The sequence below is a fragment of the Danio rerio genome, chromosome 13 (assembly GCF_049306965.1).
Source record: "Danio rerio strain Tuebingen ecotype United States chromosome 13, GRCz12tu, whole genome shotgun sequence".
Lineage (NCBI taxonomy): Eukaryota > Metazoa > Chordata > Actinopteri > Cypriniformes > Danionidae > Danio > Danio rerio.
Genome location: NC_133188.1, coordinates 43,850,689 through 43,871,812, shown reverse-complemented (window position 1 = coordinate 43,871,812; position 21,124 = coordinate 43,850,689). Strand labels below are relative to the sequence as shown.

Below are 21,124 nucleotides of genomic sequence, written 5' to 3'. Positions count from 1 at the left end.
CACGGCTTAGAGGTGTGCGGCTCCTTCATTTTCCAGGACACCGGCGCACAAATTCCACAGAGAAATGAGCTCAAAGTCATGTATCCGAGTGTAGTTTTTAAGAAGACACTGAGTAGTATATGAGTATATGAGGAAGAAAGCAACAAGTTAATACATGCAACAATTCAGTCAATGTGTGACCAGAAACAAATATCACAGCTCTGTATAGTGGTGCAAATTAAATGGAAATCTTTGATCATTTAGAGGGTTTGAAAGCATTGATGTGCATTTTTAAATGGTGAATACATTTGAGAATAAAAATATTTGTTGAAGCCATTTCTTTATTTTATTATTATGTTTGGATTAAATGGGTTGGTTGGATAATATGATTATTATTAAGTTTACATCTAATAATTGTTGTATTTAGGTTTGAGTATTTTGAATTTTGTATTCATATTTTATTCATGTCTAAGTAATTGCTTTATTGTTGTGATTTTGTGAATGAAGACTTTTATTCTGTTCAAACTGGGATTTAAGGAAGCCAGGTAGTAGGAGTAGTAAGGGAAGCAGATACAATTTTCAGACCGTGAGTTTGTGTGTGGTGACGGGTCCTACTGAGAAGCAATTTCACTGATTTGATGGCACAAGATGTGATAAAATAAAGATGAGAAAAGGATTCACAGCGGACTCGCGCGTCATTGTTTACCCTTACCGCGATTCCGGCTTGAAGCAAAAATGCCGCTACAATATTTGAACTTACAGGGATAGTTCATCTATTTTTTTAATTTTGTCTTAATACACTCACCATGCACTTGACAGCATTAACTTCAACAGTAGGAAAATAATAAGGCTGTCAATGGTTATTTGTTTGGTTACCAACATTTATCAAACTTTCTTCCAAAGATATGATTGATTTTTCAATTTTTGCTTTTAAAAGCATCTAAACAGCTGTGGGACTTATTTGAAAGTGTTATCAATGCAATAACTATTGATGAATTCTTAATCTAAACATTAGTTTCAAGGTATTCTTGATCATATCAAACAAATGATCAAAGACAATAATTTGCCTTATAATTTCGCTCTCTGTCTTACGTTGTAAATGTTTGCACCTTGACATTTTTTTGCCATTAATTAGAATTAATAAAATCTAATAATCGGAATTTGAGCTATCTTATTAGGGTTTTTCAGTGTGTTTTAATTTTAAAAAAATGGTGAAACAGAAGATTACTTTTCCAAATACATAACTGAAAGCACACGCACATTAGCTTATGCAAGCAAGGGAATTAATTCCCTGCACTGCCAATTTATTGAAAGCTGAAGAACAAAAAAAAATGAATGGGGTAGTCAGACTTCTGCAAATAAAACTCCATACATGTTCAACCGGTGTGTACCAGCTGAAACTCTCAAAGAGCTCAAACTCTGTTAAGAGCACACCAAAATACATTCCAGTGTCCATCAAGAAAGAAATCAAACCAATAAAGAACTGAAAAAAGACTTCAATGGATACTGAATCTGATCACTCAGGTCATGTGATCTGTATGTCTAAGGCATAGTTGATTAGTGTTGCCCTGAAAGGACTTGGTGTCATCCTAAAGCTGTTCTGTAGATCTACGTCGTCCCAAAGGGACCTAAAACTATTTATAGAAAAGGCAGCGATCTCCGCCTTAGGCCTTTGGATCAACTGAGGGAACATTTTCCCCACAAGTGCTGATGAAATGCCACCGCCAAATACTACAAAAATAACATAGATATCTTTTGTTGTCTCCGAGTGCTATTCAGTCAGAGAAGGCAATAAATTACTGTACAGCTCTACATTCTGCCATAAACAATAATTTTAATGACATTGAAAATCCCAATTGAATGTACAGATATGTCTTTTATTGTGCGTATTGATTTTATTTTTTGGCTGGGAATACATTATAGGGGTCAGGTTTGCTCTGGTGAACAGTCTGGAACTCAGAATAAATTGGGAAAGTATCCAAACTCCACCCTCACACTAACAGGACAGCCTCCTCATTAGCATTTTAAAGAAATTGTTCACCCAAAAAATGAAAATGTACCCCCTATTTACTCATCTGAGTTTGTTGAACACAAAAGATGATATTTTAAAGAGAACTTAATTGACTCAAACTCAAATTACTTTCGTAGCTTTTTCAAACTACATTCACTGGCCAATTTATTAGGTACACCTGTCCAACTGTTTCTTAACGCAAATTTCTAATCAATCACATGGCAGCAACTGAATGCATTCAGGCATGTAGACATGGTCAAGACGATCTGCTGCAGTTCAAACCGAGCATCAGAATGGAGAAGAAAAATGATTTAGGTGACTTTGGACATGGCATGGTTGTTGGTGCCAGACGGACTGGCCTGAGTATTTCAGAAACTGCTGAACAACTTGGATTTTCACGTGCAACTATCTTTAGGGTTAACAGAGAATGGTCCACAAAAAAAAAAAATTTTTAGTCAGAGGCAGTTTTGTGGGCTTAAATGCCTTGTTAATGCCAGATGTGTTAAGGCCAGACTGGTTCGAGCTGATAGAAAGACAAAAGTAACTCAAAACCCTAGGGATGGTTGTGCGTGAAAATCCTAGCAGACCAGCAGCTTCTGAAATACTCACACTGGCAACCATGCCACGTTTAAAGTTACTTAAATCCCCTTTCTTCCCCATTTTAATGCTTGGTTTGATCTGCAGCACACCGTCTTGACCATGTCTACATGACAAAATGCAATAAGATGCTGCATTGTGATTGGTTGATTAGAAATTTGCGCTAACGAGTAGTTGGAAAGGTGTACCTAATAAAGTGGCCAGTGAGTGTACTTAAAATGAGTTGGAACAACCCAATTCTTAAGTTTTTTGGGTAACAATTTAGACGTTTTACGTTTAATCCACTTAAATTTGAAACAATTAAGTCACCCAAATTTATGTTGAGACAACATGGAGGAATTGTGTGGAACAGTATAAAAACTAATGTGTGTCAATAGTTACAGGTTTCCACCTTTCTTCAAAATATCTTCTTTTGTGTTCAGCACAAAAAAAATCACTCACATTTTGGGTGAACTATCCCTGCAAGTATAAAGTGGGTTGTGACGCCCTCTTGTGGGAGGTTTATCTGAATGCAATGACTGATGAACAAACTTGAGCCTTCACAGTGTGAAATTAGGTCATGGTTATTAACTGAGTTATACAGGAAAGTAAGAAGTATTATTCAGTATTGAATGCAAGACTGACAGGAAGTAAACAGACGTGAGTGTTTGGACTCTATATGTGCGTATCGTTTATTCATTCTGTCCTCGAGTGCTTGCAACAACAAAAACAGCCGAGGGCGCCTACTTTTCTGCATCCCTCTGAATCCTGCGCTTCTCGTGCTGGTGTTTGGTGATCATGTATTTGAAGAACTCATAGACAGACCAGCTGATGGCGGTGGAGGGCATCTGGTAAATAACCCTAGCCTGAACGCCTTTAAAGTACGCAGGGAGTCCGCCAAGCCTGTAGACAGTCCGGAAGGCATGGCCGAGACCTGTGATGTGTCTCCCGCTCCGGCTGACGGAGTCGACAGCCAGAGACTCCTGCGTGTTCAGCAGCGTCTTGCAAACGTCCAACGGTGTGGTGGCGGCGGCGGCGATGGCGCCCGCCAGTGCGCCCGACACCATGTGGGACGAGGGGTTGTAATGTCTTTGGGGGTTGAGCAGCTCTTGCAGGTACTCGTAGGTCATGAAGTGCAATGCCTGAAACGGCACGTTCATGGTGAGCTGCGTGGTGTAACTGCGGTAAAAGGCCAACGCTCCCTCCCTCTGCCATACACAGCGCATACAGTCCAGGACGCTGCGGTATGGCGAGTTATACATCTGCATCCGCTGCTTCACCACTGCAGGCGGTCAGACAGGAAACAAAAGAAGACAGGAAGGGGGACATTAAGGCATGGCTGAAATACTGAAGAGCCCGTCAAAGCAGATATGTCTGGACATCAAACGCGCCTCCTGTTTGACCTGCAGTCGAGCGGTCTGCAGGGACCGGACTACAGTGGAAGAGAGCAGGTGTGTGTGCAAGGACTCGGTCTGGCACCTGCGCTGGTTAACCTTGAGTCTTAAGAGCGCAGACGCTGAAGTCAGACTGAGATTTATAGCTCTTGGGAATTTCAGCTAATGCTACTGTTTCAACATGGAGCAGCTGTTAATTAGAGCAAGGCCAATCTGCTCCCACAAGGATGTGTGAGCAATTATGGATGTGACGTTTAGAGTGAAAACTTTTAATACAGATTCACAAAGAATGTACAGTTGAAGTCAGAATTATTAGCCCTCCAGAATTATTAGCCCCTTGTATATTTTCCCCAACTTCTGTTCAATGGAATGAAGATTAACACATTTCTAAACATTATAGTTTTAATAACTCATTTCTACTGATTTCTTTCATCTTCGCCATGATGACAGTACATAATATTTTACTAGATATTATTCAAGATACTAGTATTCAGCTTAAAGTAACATTTAAAGGCTGAACTAGGTGAATTAGGCAAGTGGTTTGTTTTGTAAACAATTGAAAAAATATTGATTAAGAGGGTTAATAATAATAGTAACATTAAAATGGTTTGAAAAACAAATACTGCTTTTACTCTAGCCGAAATAAAAAGAAATAAGACTTATAGGAAATATATAATATATTATAGGAAAAAAAATATTATAGGAAATACTGTTAAAAAAAAATATATATATATATATTGCTCTATTAAATGTCATTTGGCAAATATTTGAAAAAGAAATTCAAAGGGCTAATAGTTTTGACTTTAACTGTATATATTAACAGTATATTAATTATAAAAAATATAATTTTTACTGACTTTTAATAGAGTACTTTTACAGTACTGTAAAATATAAGCTTACAAAAACAATTTAAAAAGGGTTTTGCTTTTCTGGAGAAACAATTTTTACATGGCAAGGTTGAGGGAATTGCTCATATTTGTGTGTTTTTTTTTTTTTTTTGGAAATGTGGATCTTTTCTGCCACCTCCTGGATGGGAGTGCAAAGTGAACCAACAGACCAAAAGCAAAGACTTTACTCCTAGGTAAAGCTGCTACAATTGTATTTGTGCATTACTCATAGGAAAAAAAAATTAAATATTGTATTTAATTTAATTAAATTAATTTAACCCAATGATTGGGTTGAATTTTGTAATTTAAAATTACAAACACACAAAAAATATGCTGGCTTGTTTTTAACCAACATTTGGTCAAACATGAACTAACACAACATTAAGTTTTATCCAAAGCTTTTATTTATATATATTTATATATATATATATATATATATATATATATATATATATATATATATATATATATATATATATATATATATATAAAATAATATAATGTAATATAATATAATAATAAAACAACTCTTACTGTCCCCACTTTTGAATGGTAGTGCATGTAAAAACACTATTAACATTTTGTACTGGAATTTATTATTGACAATAAAGCAAATATACCTTCAGTTGGATTCATGGCAGCGTCATGAAGCAATGTGGCAACACATCCAGCAGCCCCTGTAACACAGAGCCTCAGACATTAGCATCACAATCATGGCCTGCAAACAGAGCGGACAGTCACTGCGCTCACACCATCAGATATACAGACGGCTCAAATCACAGTCAGACAAAAACACTGTCCAAACCACCCTTTATGATTTAACAAAGAGATTAGGGATTGGCTGGATAAACTCAGGGGAATGTGAAGTCAGGACAGAAAGAGCCTTTTGTTCAGGATACTGGAATTTACTTAACAGGTCTCGGCTTTAGAGTAAGAGGAGGAAAAACTGCTTCTGTTGGTGTACACTGTAGGCTAAACACACATACAGTAGGCAACATTTAAAATCAATCGAAATCATCCCAACATTTAAACATCATCTTGTATAAGGACAACTTTTATTGGTATTTAACAAGACTATACATAGTAGTATATAATATAGAATAGGAAAAATTACAGGCTGTCTTAGTTTTATTATTTTACCACTATGTCCTCAAAATAAAACAAAATTTAATTAAACTTAAAAAAGAACAAATTTAACAATAAAATAGTAAAAAAGAGAGAAAAAAAATGAAGAGATCGCTTTAAGGAGTCAATATTTCCTCTTTCCAGTTATTCACTGTGTATCAGAGCTGATATCAGCAGAACAGGGTAAGCCTCTGATATAGTCTAAAACAGGATTAGAGAGATTCTGCAAGTAAACATATTAGCTACTCAAAATTTATGCAGCTAAAGATTTCTCGGATCCACATGTCATGTGATGGAGCAATTACACTATCTGTCAAAAGTTTGGTCGTCCATCCCAGTTGTAAGGGCAACAAAATAATAACTTGACTCAAGGTGCTCTTGAAAGGTCAAGGTGCTCCAGGATTGGCCAGCTCAGTCACCAGACATAAACATTATTGAGCATGTCTAGGGTAAGATGAAGGAGGCAATAAAGATGAATCTACAGAATCTTGATTAACTTTGGGAGTCCTGCAAGAACACTTTCTTTGCCATTCCAGATGACTTTCTTAATAAGGGATTTGAGTAATTGCAGAGAAGTATGGATGCAGTCCTCCAAGCTCATGGGAGTCATACACAATATTCATTCTTTCTCCACTGCATCATGACTTCATATTCTATACTGTATATTATTTCTGTTAAGTGACAAGATTTTTAAGCAAACTCAGACCTAACTGTCCTAATTAAATCATTAAAATTCAAGGCATGATCATACTTTATTTTGGTAAACTAAGCGTTATCTAGAGGAATTTGCCTTTCATATAAGCCACTTCTGATACCAAATGATCTGTACCTGTGTGTCTATTTGGGATGAATGGATTGTCCTGCTAAAAGAGTAGGAAAAGCAATTTCCTGGCAAGATGCAATAGTTAACTCTGTCTGAAAAGCCAAAACGGGCTGCCAAGAGGTCAGGGTCTAGATTTATGTTAACAGCTTCCCAGTGTATCAAAAACACTGGACCAGAAATTTGTCAGCAGTAGGCAATTCCAGAACATATGGAAATTGTGTCTTTTATGACAATTTTGATTCACTTCAAATGTTGACTACTGTATGGTAACCCATATGATATGTGCCTGAAGATCATAATCCAACATAGCTTAGGTAAATTGATTTCAACTTGTAATTTCCTTCAATTTATAGCCAACTCTGCTAGTAGTAATTAGTAATATGCCAGCAGTTACTTACCACCCTTTCAGCCTGACCTGGAGGAAAGAGAAAGAAAACACACAACAAAACACCACCAGCAATGACTTCTATTAACCTGACATAATTAATACTACACATTTTTTACTACACATAGTGAAAACAGCAGCTGTGAGATTTCAGTGTTCATTTTTTCATACAATACACTAGGAACTAGTGTACTTTTCTTGGCTTTTAAATACAACAAAATGAGTATTGCAATAAATCGTTTTTATTTTTTTTCTCCTTAACCTCTTACTGTTCCTATTGCCTATAGAAAAAAAAAGTGTCAAAGCCATGAAAACCGAACCAAAAACCGTGTTAAGAAAACCGAGGTATGCATTGAACCGTGGGCTAATAGTATTGTTCCATCCCTAAAATACATACACTTTTTTCCAACAGTGTTTCATTTTTTTTACATTGTTAAAAGTATATTCATTATGAAGAAAATTATATTCTGTGTATAGTTTTTATACAAAAAATGTATTTGTTAAATTTTTAACGAAAAGATCTCCATTATCTGTTTATTTTAGTATGATCATTGCATAAATGACTTAAAAATTGCTGAAAGTTTATTAACAGAAATATCATTAATCGCAACACTCATATATATGCATATTGCATATTTTCCCAGTAACATACAGCCTTACATGTTTCTTTTGAATGTTATTTAAACAAAGTAAATTATTTATTTAGCATATAAGGTAAGCTCTAAGAATTAGCCAATTTACCCTTAAGTGTTCCAATGCCTTTAAACTGATTAGTCAGACATTAAAGAAGCTATTTATAGGTAATGTTTAAAACAAAAACACGAACTACAAAAACATACTACATTAATTTTCCATAGAACGTTGAACTACCCGCATGAACTTCCCTTATATTTATAGCTGCTGGTGTGATATTGGAGAGTGGCATTTTGGGTTATTTTGGGGATTTGACCTCATTGCTGGAAGGGCATTTCAAAGAGGTCAGTTGAGCAGATGTTTCAGTAATATACAATACAATACATACAAATAACCTATAGCTACTGGCAAATAACTAGTGGCTGAACTTGCCATATTTACATTTAACATAACTAAAATGCTAAAGGAAATGTTGTATGTGACTTGTTTTCTAGAGTATAACTTTAAAGATTGTGAATTGAGTTTGACTTTGATTCATATATTGCAAGTCAATACCTAATAAAGCAAAGATATAGTACACGTGGCTCCTGATGATACACTTAGGTCTTGTAAAGCAAAAAACTTAGTTTGGGCAAGAATCTAAATATATTAGAATACATTTGCCTGCCCAGGGTTTCTGCAGGTTTCATCAAGTCAAACTAAAGACTTTATGACTTCTTAAAGAATACTACAAATGAAAATTTGGACTTTTACAGTGCAAAAGCTAAGGATTTTTTTTCAAATGGCTGGGCCTAGGGCTGCACAATATATCATTTCAGCATCAATATTACAATGTCCAAATCCGCAATAGTCACATCACAGGATCTCCAATGTAGAATTAGAATTCTAGTTGAATAGAAGTTGAAAACACGTGATTGTGGAGTAATTGCAAAGTTTAACCATAAAGTCACAAAACAAATGTATAATTTGCCTGTTGTGTTTTAAGGCCTGTGACGGTGTATAAATTTCAAGCCAGATTAAAGCATTCAGGAACAGGAAATTAAAATGTCACTAACTTCAAGAAAGATTATTTATATTTATGTACAGTGTATATTCAATGATGATTAAACAGTGTTATTTGTTTTAATGTATTTATTCAGTTTGTGTACCGAATACTTTCAGACTTCCAGAGAAACCATAAAGCATTTATTTAATTCCTAACTTTATTTATGATGTGATTTGGTTCATTACATTTTATGCAGATGTGCTCTCCTACAAAATTATGATATCATCATCAAAAATGATCCTTAAATTATTAATTCTTTCTAAACAGAGCTATTCATTGAATCTGTTAATATTATACTCAAAATCACAATATGCATCACAGAAAAAAAATATTGCAATGTCATTTTTTTATATCGTGCAGCCCTAGATAGGCCAATTAAAAGCTCATTCTTATTTATTTATTCAACCTGATGCTTTTCTGTAATAAAACCTTAGGTTTCAGGCCTCCTTAAAAATATTATGTCAGCTCCTGCTTTCTTCTGAAAAGGTTTTTGTAATAATGTAAATGGATATATTGCTCTGTTATGATCATGAAGCATTGTGTAATGTAAACAATGCCTAACAAATGTTCTGAATTGTCTCTTTGTGATAAAAATTAAACACAAAAACAAAAAAAAGTTATACTTAGATGGTTTGTTAGTGATTGGATGGATATCGGCGCAATTGGGTAGCTTTTAAAATTATACCTACTACCTGTTAAAAATTATTTAAGACCTACAACACAATATGTTTTGGGAATTTATGACATTATAAGACCCCGTGGACACCCTGCTGATTGGACAAATAGCCTTGAGCACTTTTAGGAGCTAAACAATGACAGATAGCAATAGCTTCATTTGAACTCAAAATATACTAACAGAGAACATTCATTTTGTTTGGCCAGTAAATCTTTATTTGACTCTATTGCTGTGTTCACACCAGACATGGAACGCACAGATAAATCCGCGTAAAATTGCCACGTGAACATTTGAGTTTACTCGCTTCATTCGCGCGTCAAACCCTGCTTCATTCGCGCGTCAAACCCTGCTTCATTCGCGCGTCAAACCCTGCTTCATTCGCGCGTCAAACCCTGCTTCATTCGCGCGTCAAACCCCGCTTCATTCGCGCGTCAAACCCCGCTTCATTCGCGCGTCAAACCCCGCTTCATTCGCGCGTCAAACCCCGCTTCATTCGCGCGTCAAACCCCGCTTCATTCGCGCGTCAAACCCCGCTTCATTCGCGCGTCAAACCCCGCTTCATTCGCGCGTCAAACCCCGCTTCATTCGCGCGTCAAATTAACTTCAGAACAGTTGTGGATTCGCGTGATAGGCAGGGCTTCTGTCTGCCCGGTGTCTCTAACTTCTTTGCTAAATGGCTAACATGGATTTTATGAAGAAAATAACAGTGTTTTTGTGTTTTATGAAGGCTGAAAAACGGCAGTGTCTGAGTCCACTACATCCTTTCAGAGGTGCATCCAGCTCTGTGAGCTCATAAACTCCTCCAGAAACTGAACCTGGATGACTGAGGCTTTCAGCGGTGCTTCTGTCTGAGCCAAGTTCAGTTTGATGACTTGTTGTCGGTGTCGGCTGGAAGATTTCCCCAGGGACACCATCAACAGGTTCTACGTCACAATCACGCCCCCACAAGAGCAAGCTTCTGATTGGTTAATGCGGCGCAAATGTCCGCTGAAGTTCAGATTTTCGAACTCAAGAGATTTGCGTGAAACGCGCGTTAAGTGCGCAAAACGCTCAATTCGCGCCACGCCATTTGCATATATTGCGCTATTCGCACCGCGCAATTCGCGTCATTCGTGCCGCGCCATTCGCGCAAATCGCACCGCAGGATGTCTATTCGCGCGTTTGCATTGACTTAACATGTAAATCACTCGCGCTTGACGCGCGTTCCGCGTCTGGTGTGAACACAGCATAAAAGTGCCAGCAAACATTGCCTTGCGAATTATGAATCATTAAAAACTAGATTTAACTAATAATCATCTTTAAATGTTTTACTGAAGATAAAAAAGTGACCTACGGTATATCATTTATGGCCTAAGGGGTGTCTTAATTAACAACTAAATTGAGCAATCGATCTCTTTAATAAAGATAGTTAAACAGCCTTTTAAAACTTAAATAGATGTTTAGCATAATGTATTGCGCAATATTATACAGTTAATCTGCAGCTATAATCTAGGACAATGTACTTTTTCTAATTCAATTCAAAAAGTACTCTATTATTGTATACAATTTTTCTGGACAGGAAAGCTGGTACCGTTGGCCAAATGACTGTTCGCTCCAGGATGGATGATGTCACTGAGGACCTTTTTCAATCTTTCGTAACAGGCAAAGTAAAGTGCGTGGGCAGGCCCCGCCCCTACGGCTGTGATATTCAGGCCTCTGATTGGCCGCCAGATCCCTTCCGTCCTCATGATTCGCCACAAAGCATCCATGACGTTCCGGTAGCGGGCAGCTGGCTCTGGCTGAAGGCTCTGCATACGTGTCTGAAAGAAAAGAACAATCATTTCAACTTAACAAGGCCTGCTGTGTAAATGCAGAAATTAACAGCAGGGATTTGAGGATTTGTTCTGGACTGACTGATATTATCATTTCAGCACATAATATTTTTGTATTATTTATTTTATTTTAAGCAATTTTAGATCAGTGTGCAAAAAATGTAATGAACAAAAAATATCTGGAAATTATAGTATATCATACAGTGAATTAATATTTATTTCAACAAATCTGATGCTTTTAAGACTATCAAAAAGCATTCTCACAATTACCGCAAACCTCATATTAGCCATCTTGAAAATATGACCTTAACGTTCTAGAAATAAGCAGGGATTTGCAACATTTTAAATTTTTATTTATTTAATTATGAATTAAATTAATCGAAATTCAGTTTCGATTTTAATTTTGGCTTCTAACCATTATAAAAATAACATATACCGCCCCCTTTCCAGTTGTACACATTTGTTGCTCTGCAAAGCTCAGTTCCACTTGAAAATGACTAAAAGCATGTACTGTAATGTAACTTTTGCAGCACAGGATGCGCATGATTCATGTTCATTAAAATCCCTCATGTTTTTAAAAGTGCGAAAGAGATTGCATGCTGTTGTGTCTGTGCGCTCAGCCTCAGAGACGAGCAGAGCACATCTGGTCAAAATAATGGTCAAATGAAAGAAAATTTGTGTCAAAACACGGTGTTTAGTGATTATTCATATTAACCCTCATTTATGTAATAAACAAACGAGTTGAGGATCAAAAGCCATGTGAAAGTAAAACTATAAATCAGAGCCGCACTGCTCTTAAAGTGACGGTGCGCAATATTCCTGCTGCCGAATGTTTTTATCATTAATCAAACAACAAAAGGATAAAAATCGCTCACTGAAGGACTTTTATAGCTAGAATTAAAGTTTTTTTTCCTACATTGAAGATGCTTTTGTTTCATGTTTTTGTTCTATTGAAATTATTTCCCTTATTTACAGGGAGGAAAATAACTGTATTTTTACAGTTGAAGTTAGAATTATGACCAAAATATTTGTTATTTTAATTTTTCCTATAATCAAGCAGCCTTATTTTAAGGAAAAATATTATTCCCTAAAGTAACAATTGAAACTATAGTTAAAGTTAAAAAAAATAATAATAATGAATATGAAATACTGATTTTTTTTTCATTTAAGATATGTGATTATCTAAACATTCTAGGCCTGCAGGAAAAATGTGAAAATTCATCAAAAAAAATAAAATATTTATGTGTGAATACTTAAAAATAATCTAAAAATTTAATTAAAATAAACAATCATACACAAATCTGTATTTTAAAAAAATATGACAATGAATCATTTATTGCAAACGATGGATTGCATTGGCAATTCATTGAAACTGTAGTTAAAGTTTGCAGCAGTAAAGTCACAGAGGTCACATAATCTAACTAATCCTCTTTTCCTGCAGCGCTCCTGCATCACCTGACGTGAAACGCGGATGCAATTCAGTACACTACAACTTCTAGAATCACTGGCTTTCATCAGGGGAATGACATAGATGAAGCAGCCAGTAAAGCACTTGGTTGCACAACATGTTTTACATTGTGGCATTGAAACCACTCAACTTCATCCTACCACGAATGTCATGTTTGAAAGATATAGCTGAAAATCTTTGCTCAGAACAGCAGCTGCTGTGTGGTAAAAATTAAGATGGGAGCTGTAGTAAGATTATTCCTGTAAGGAAACCCTACTTCGATAAAAGGACCCGGAAATAAATATGTTTGCCAATAAATGTGTGTAAATCATGTATGAAAGCCTGTCATCACGAAAAAGCTGTGAGGAACTAAAACCTCCAACAGGAAGTTTCAAGGTTGCTTATGAAATACTCAGGACTGCGTAACAGAACAGGGAGCGGAGGATCAATCTGCACAATAGAGAACTGATCATTATCTGATTAACAAAGAGTTAAATAGTTTAGTTTTTTATTTTAAAATGACGAAAGTGTCCATCTTACTTGGTCTCTTTTAACAAGACGGTTATGATGTGTTTAACAATAATTAGCAGTCAATTTGAACATTTTGCTAAAAAAAAAATAAACATACACAAAACAAATTAACTAAAATTAACTAAAATGAGCTGAAACAACACAATTCTTGTTACTTTTTTGACAGTTTGTTAAAGAGTGTCTGTTTGGTTTGTAAAAAAACAAGTTAACTTTTATTGTTTTGTGTTGGGACAACCATGAAGGAAAGGTGTTGGTGTAACTACCAGATTAGTTGATGTGTAGTTCCCAGCATGCTTTATGTGGGATTGAATTAACTTGACAATAAAAGTAATAGGAGTTTTAAGTTGGAAAAAAAAGTGTATTCCTGTTAGAGTTTATTTTTCACTTAGATTAATGATTTAAAAGTTTTCAGGTTAACACCTTGCAGAAGTAGCAGCATGTTTAAGGCTGATTTATACTTCTGTGTCAAGCGCACGGGTATGCTCCGGAGCAGCCTACGCGTGGTCACATAGCCCTCGCCATGGCCGTCACCAATGCGCACCTCTCAAAACTGAAAAAAGTGTAACAACACGTCGCAATGACACGTAGCGCAAGCTCTGTGATTAATCGGCTTGGTAGCACTGACAAGTGTGGGCGGGACCGAGAGCCATGTGAACCCTATGGAGCGAGTGTTTACAAGTGTTGGATACTTTTGTTTCGTGTTTACCGAATGATTAAAGCATGTCCACATCTGCTAGTTCCTACATCAAAATGAGCGAGTTTGAGCCACTTCAACATTAAGGTAGTGTTCAGTAAAAACATAACACCAACAAAGAAACTCGACACAGAGGAACAATTAAGTTGGTTTAATTGGTTCAAAATAAATTTTGCTTGTGGGTTCTATTAGCCTAAAATAAGTTGAAATAACAAAATTCAAATAAGTTGACATAACACAATTACATTTTGTGGAAAGGTTTTCCTTCATTTAATTTGGTTAATTTAACAACTTTAAATTTAACTATACTTTTATATCATCTATGCATAGTCTATCTAGCATATCATCTTTGCATCATGCGTGTCTATGAGTGAGACAAGTTTAAAAGTGTCAGATCAGTGTCCCCCACGGCACCTGTCATGCGCGTAGTTGTGCATTTATACTTCTGCCTGCGGTTTGTGTTGCTCTGCAATGAAACTTCCGGAATGCTAGCTGGCAGGTTTTTATGTTCCTCTGTGTCGAGTTTCTTCGCGGATGTTTTTTTTTTTTTTAATGCTACAACTAGCTAAAACTCACTCATTTAGAGGTGGAAATCAACTTTAATCATAAGGTTAACACAAAACATCCATATGGAGCTCCTTAATGGGACTCGACAGTTGTAAACAATCGCTCTATCGGGTTCGCGGCTCTCAGCACTCCACTCACACTCGTCACTGCTACGAAGCCGATCAATCACAGAGCTTGTGCTATGCATCGTTACGTGTAGTTACATTTTTTGAAAGGTGCGCATCAGCGTCGGCGTCACCATCAGCCATGGCTAGGGCTATGCGGCTGCACGAAGGCTGCACTGGACCTTACGCGTGCGCTTGATAAAGACATATATATCAGCCTTAAATTTGACGCCGTTCTTTCTTTTGGATCAGTTTCTCACTATTTTTTTTATTCCTTTTTCTGAAAGTCTTGATGACACCATTGTTGAGTTGTTCTTCATTGTTTAAGCAAATAGGCATGCTAAATTAAGATTTGTTGTACTCTCCCTATTCGCTGCACTTTACGTTTACCAAACTATCCACTTGTTAAGTGGTGACGTGTTTGTGACATATGTAATACTGTTTCCGGGTCCAAGCCGCCATTCATTTGAGTTGAGAAATCATTAGTTTATGATCACGTTTCATTCATATCACACATTAAAGTTAATTTTATATAAAGTCATAGTGTAAACAACAATCTCTAGGCTTGCTGCATAACAAATACCAAAATTTTAACAATTTATAAAAAAATTAATCACTTTCTGGCTATTGGATATTAGGCATGGACATATATATTGTGATCATGATTTTCGAAAGTATTAAATCGCTTTGTAAATGTTTATTTTTACCATTTCTCCCCATTCAGTTGAATAGACCGCTTGGACCCTGAAGCCGCTTCGCGTGACGTCACACTTAACAAGCGGACAATGACCTATGCTGTTGAGAAACCTGAAAATGTGAAAAGGGTCCAAAACAGTAAATTGTGTTTTGACCTTTATCACATTATCTAGAGTGAAGTACACGAACTATGGAGCAACAAGTGTTGGGACAAGGGCAAAACAAACACTGTGACCAGTGAAGAGTACAAAAAGTAAAAACAGTTTATGATATGTACATTTCTTACATTTTTCAGTCATAAGAAATAGTAAAACTCCTTTTGATTTAATGGCCTAGAGTAACCAAATAATTTGCACTACAGAAATATTCTACAACTTTTCAGGTCTGTAAATCTCCAACTTCCCGTTTATTCAGGTTTTCAATGTCACTGGGAACTCTGCAGGTAACTTAAGTGTTAACTTCAATTTAATACACTTTTAAATATCCTCTTTAGCTCCATCTGAACTTGTTGCACATGTTTTATTGCATTTAATATTTATACTTAAAAGGATAGTATCAAAAAAATAAATAAATCCTCGACATTTACTCACTCTCAAATGGTTAGAAACTTAAATTTCTTTTTTGTTTGTCAAACACAAAACAAGAAATTCTAATATTCTGATAAGTTGAAAACTAGCTGCCATTGGCATTCATGGTATAGAAACAAAGATGCCTACGCAAATCAATGGCTGCTGCTTTGCAACATTTTTCAAAATATCTTCTTTTGTGTTCAAACTCAAACAGGTTTGTAACAAGTGGAGGATGACTAAATAAAGAGAATTTTATTTTTTGGGTGAACTATCCCCTTTAAATTGTGTTTCTATTTGTACATTTGGCAATCCTCCTATAATGTTAAGTACAATCTGTAAAAACAGGTCTGAGCATAATATCATTTCAATTCTCTGTACATGTTTGTACATGTGGCCAAATTGACAAAGCTGGCTTTGACTTGAAACTATATTACAAAACAGATGCATAAATTTGAATCGAATGGAGTGATCACTTTATGTAAACTTTAAAAATCAGACTTTGGGGGTCAAATAAGCGTAGGCATGGTCCATATCACCAAGAGTTAATACACGCAGAAGTACAGCATTACTTTAAATGACTGTTTCTCAACCACATTCTGGAGGACCACCGACACTGCATGTTTTGGATGTCTCTTTTGTCCGTCACATCTATTACATACCCTTCAGCCTCTGCTAATGAGCTGATTATCTGAATCAAGTGTGTTTGATTAAGAAGACGTGCAGAGACGGTGGTCCTCCAGGAACGTCATTGAGAAATGCTGCTTTAGATCCAAAATTTGCCAATTTATTTTTACATTTTTTAATGAATGGATTTCAGCTGGGATATCCACATGGCAAAATCATATCCTCTATTTATAAAAAAATGTTTTGCACTTATTCTTAACTCATGATTTTTCGGTATAACCCCTACACAAATAATGTCAGGTCAATTGTGGCCAAAACTGGCTGTATTTATGTCAACGTCCTACACTTTCTGCTTCTTTCTGATTCTCTCGTCCAAACAAAAGAGCATTGTGTCATGTAGCACATTCAGAGGTTAACTTAACCTTTGACTGAAGTGCAAACAAAAACTCTAGTACATTCACCTTCCTTGAAAACTCATGTATCTGAATCAATACATTTTATTTAAAGAAAAAAAAAACTCTAAAAGTCCATTTAAACTGCAACATATGTCCAAATGAGACAAAATATTCAACAAGAAATAATAAAAAAAAATGTATAACGTGTGCCATTCTACAAAAGTACAACATGTGGCATTCTGGGCAAATAAAATGAGAGGAGAAAACACCCTATACAGGCTATATTATAATGTGAAGGGGTGTTTATAAAACATGGTTTCTAAAAATATCTTATACGTTTTCAAACCACTTTTATTGTCACATCATCAGCAGCACGTGTTTGTCTGTTCAATCATGTTTAAAAGTCTGCAAAAATCTAACTTTTAACAAAGAGTTTCAGAATGCAGATTTTTGAAAATATATTATCTTTCTCTAAGTCTTTAAAAAATGTGCAAATGTGCAGTAGGTGATCTGACTAAATGCTTATCAGTTAGCATAATATATTTGAAACACAATCCCTACCCAGCCGTCTAAAGCCACACCTCCTGAAATAATGAACACGCACATATAAGATGACAGTGAACCACTAGTTCATGTTATTCGTCAGTTAGAAACTTTACAGTACCTTATAATACCACAATTCTGATTGAAAAACTGTAATATATCTAGCATATTTTCAGTTGTGTAATTAGCAAGCTAAACTTGTCATAAAGTGGGAGATTTCAGTGACTGAACAACACTTGCGTTCATACAACCCATTCCTAACAACAAAATCTACATAAGCTTTGCTTGACTAAACTTTATGTTTTAAAACATTACATTCCCTGTCTAAAAGAAATACTTCAGCCATGGTGTCATCCTTTCACCAGCGTGAAAAAGTAACTTCAATACTAATTCAGGATTGTAAAGTTTTGAGTCAGAATTTGTTTTTACAGCTGTCACTCGTGTCCAACATGTGTGTGCAAATGGCAGATCTGCATGAACAGAGATGCGCCGTTCCACAAATCTACATTTGCTGACAGACAGTATAGGCTACTTATAAGAGTTATGGGAGTTATCGGACTGACAATATTTAACTGGATGAACTTTAGTTTTATGCCTTACCCAGAATACAAAAGAGACTTTCAACCAGCACACAAAAAAGGTTTCTGAAGACAATCACCTACTGCACCTTTAATGCATGAAAACTGTGTAGTCATGCTCATCTGCGTTACAGGTTTCAGCCACGTGTGAGTCTCCTAATTTTTCTTTGTTATAAAAGGAAGTTTATTTGCTTTTATCATGTAGCTCAGTGGTTCTCAAACTGTGGTACGTGTACCACTAGTGATGGTTCCTTCTAGTTTTTTTTGGAGGAATGAAATATGTCATGTACATGCTACATACATTTCAAAATTTATCAAAAATGATGTAAATAATATTCCATAAATGACATATAGCCTATATTTCTGAGGTAATCCGCCAGGTTTTTTAACTGTGCAGAGTTGTAGCTGCTTTACTGGGTCTACTACGCTACTGTATTTCAATACGGATCATTTTGGTGGTACTTGGAGGGACAGTTTTTTTCTGAGGTGGTACTTGATGTACAGGGTTTGAGAGCCACTGATGTAGATAAAGTAAAATATAAATATTCTCTAATAAATCTATTTATTTTATTAGCAAAAAAATTATACACAAAAGCAAATGTTTGTCTGTAAAACCTGTTTCTTATTTTTTGTAAAGATTTAAAATATTACTTGGAAACAATCTCTACCTTCAGCAATGTTAAAGCTTTAAAATGAAAAACACTATGTGAATTTTATAGTATTGTCTCTTTTCTATAATATCCCTCTGACTGTATTCTATGTGACCTATAAAACATCACTGTGGTCATGCTTTGAGATGGCTTTACTATGTTCTATTGTGATTTATATTATCCCTGGCAAATTTGTACTCTTGTTGAACGTTTCATTAAAAAAATAAGCCATGTGTGAATGCTTGACAACCAAATCAACAATGGCGGATAATATGTGCGCTTCTTTACAAAGCTACATTGAAACTACTGTCCTGGCCCAGACACAATGCTTTCAGTCATTTCTGTTGGTCCGAGTGAAGGAGGAATGTTTTGACAATGATGTTGTCCATATCAAGTGCCATCTAGTAACATGGCTGTCGTGTAAATATAACCCTTAATAATGTATAGACAATTTTAAGGCATGTAAACAAAAGCATAAAGTGTATTTCCTGTTTTACATTTTTAATTTCTATAGCTTCCAAAAAGAGCTACATTGATAAATAATGTTATAATAGCTGTTTTAACATTAAGGTATGACTGAATTGCCTCTTGTTACAGTTATGAAATAGTTTGATAACAAGTAGAAAATGTTCATGAGCCGATGACCTGACCACATTGAAGTGTTAAATTGGTGTCATAAATTAGGAATAAAAATTTATTATTTTCTAGTATCACAGTCTGGACAGGCGCATTTGAGATAGAACAGCTGTAAAAGTCATAAAACAAGTGTTTTTGTCTCTAAAGAACCCTTCACTTCACCCTAACATGAACAGCTGAACACTTCCTTACTAAGAGCATCCAAACACTTTCTATGCAAAGCGGCACCAACACTGACAGAACAGAAATGACTTGTCTTTATGTTGTCTTCTTACACAATTATCACTTCTGTTTGATCTGAAGCATGTTAAAAAACATAATACGCTTTAAAGTGTACAGTCGCTATGCTAGCCAACGAATTATGCACAAAATGCTTATGAACTACAGCGGACGCGCATGCGCACCAGTCTGGAGGAGCGTCAACAAGGTCATGTGGTTTAGGAGCGAAGAAGCCACGTGTGACCTTCCCATCTCATGTGCATGTTTCATAATGACACCTTGCAGAAAGACTGGTACTACATACACTCACAACCACAGGAAGCAATCATATAACTACAGCAAGCAGAGAGGCAAGGCAGTTGCTGGAGGAATTACGTGCTTAGTTGAGGTTTTAGCTACTTATTATCAGATTAGCAGATGTTTGAGAGATTACAGGACTACAAATGATTATTGCCATTATCGAATGCTGCATTGTAAGTGAAGTGCAATGGTTCAGTTTGTGGGTAAACAACTAAACTATGATCAGAATGAGGAGGTATTATATTTAATTAAAAGAATGTTGACTATAAAATATTTAGCTAGTGAATCAGTCAGGGAAACTAGCTCGACCTTGGCAGGTTGTCCAATCTCTCAAGGGCCTGTAGCACATAGTTGCACAATAAATTCTTCTTAAAATGTCGTTAAAGAACAGCAGTTGCATTTATTTACCTTTACACAGTCAATGGGGAACATCAGGCAGTGCTCCATGATTCCTGCCACTGCGCCTGCCAGCATGTGTGTGCTGGTGGAGGCGCCTTGAGGCAAACCCTCATAGTCCGGTTCAGATAAATCGCTGGCCTCCTGGGAGCCATAGAAATGTCCAACATGAAGATCAGGTTCTCCTGATATCCGAGGTGTCAAAGTGCCGACGAGACTTTCCGAAACCCCCCAGAACCTTCCGCCGAACCAGTGTATCTCCGCGCCCGCGGAAGCTCCTGCCACCGCGGCGTCGCCACTCGACGTGTCCGCTGTCATCCGCCGCCTGCGCACAAAACCATCCGCTTCCATTTGCAGCACCCGGTCCTTTAAAATCATGCGTCCCACGCCCGATGTTTACGCGTTCAGCTCGGGCCTCTCCCGCCTGAGTACCGGGAAGAGGACGCGTCTCGCTCGGCGAGAACTGCGCAGCAGGAGGTGACCGACAGAAACAGGCCGCGAGGAACACGGAAACGCCCTCAAGCTCTGCCCTGCGCGCTGATTGGAGGAAACCGCTGTCATTCAAACCAGAAGGCGCGCATTCTGTATTTACAGTGACATAACTTAAGAGGATCAAACCTGATATGAGAAGCTGGAGCTGGCTCGTATATCTTCGCTTCGAAGATTCGCTTCTTACTTGCTGGTTTAGGAGTGTTCATACTTTCAAAACGTTAGATGACCCTGAAGTATGACAAGTTACATTTAAAATATAAAAGGCAATAAAGCACTGTATACAATATGTGTGCATAAATTGTAGCTGTTCGCTCCTGTCATGCCAAAATGAATGAAAG

The 21,124-nt window shown here is 36.6% G+C and overlaps 1 protein-coding gene across 2 annotated transcripts; it reads right to left on the bottom strand.

Moving 5' to 3' along the window:
- Positions 1-1,240: 1,240 nt before the first annotated feature.
- On the bottom strand, positions 1,241-20,829 carry slc25a28 (solute carrier family 25 member 28). 2 transcript variants are annotated; one of them, NM_213119.2, is made up of 4 exons: positions 20,307-20,829; positions 11,105-11,333; positions 5,468-5,524; positions 1,241-3,848 (listed from the first exon to the last, which is right to left on the bottom strand). In NM_213119.2, the coding sequence occupies exons 1-4, from the start codon at positions 20,670-20,672 to the stop codon at positions 3,310-3,312; spliced, it is 1,191 nt and encodes a 396-aa protein (NP_998284.2). In that variant the 5' UTR covers positions 20,673-20,829; the 3' UTR covers positions 1,241-3,309. The 2 variants fall into 2 exon arrangements, 1 of the variants encoding a protein (NP_998284.2); XR_012388408.1 differs by lacking the exons at positions 1,241-3,848; positions 5,468-5,524 and adding an exon at positions 7,442-9,857 and having other exon boundaries at positions 10,110-11,333; positions 20,307-20,786.
- Between the last annotated feature and the right edge of the window lie 295 nt (positions 20,830-21,124).

Bases quoted from the DNA above. Each gene is read 5' to 3' on its own strand.
- slc25a28 (NM_213119.2), bottom strand. From the start codon at position 20,672: ATGATTTTAAAGGACCGGGTGCTGCAAATGGAAGCGGATGGTTTTGTG. The intron at 11,334-20,306 runs GTAAATAAATGC...CTTTTCTTTCAG, and splicing joins TCCCCATTGACTGTGTAAAG to ACACGTATGCAGAGCCTTCA. The intron at 3,849-5,467 runs GTATATTTGCTT...GACCGCCTGCAG, and splicing joins TGCCATGAATCCAACTGAAG to TGGTGAAGCAGCGGATGCAG.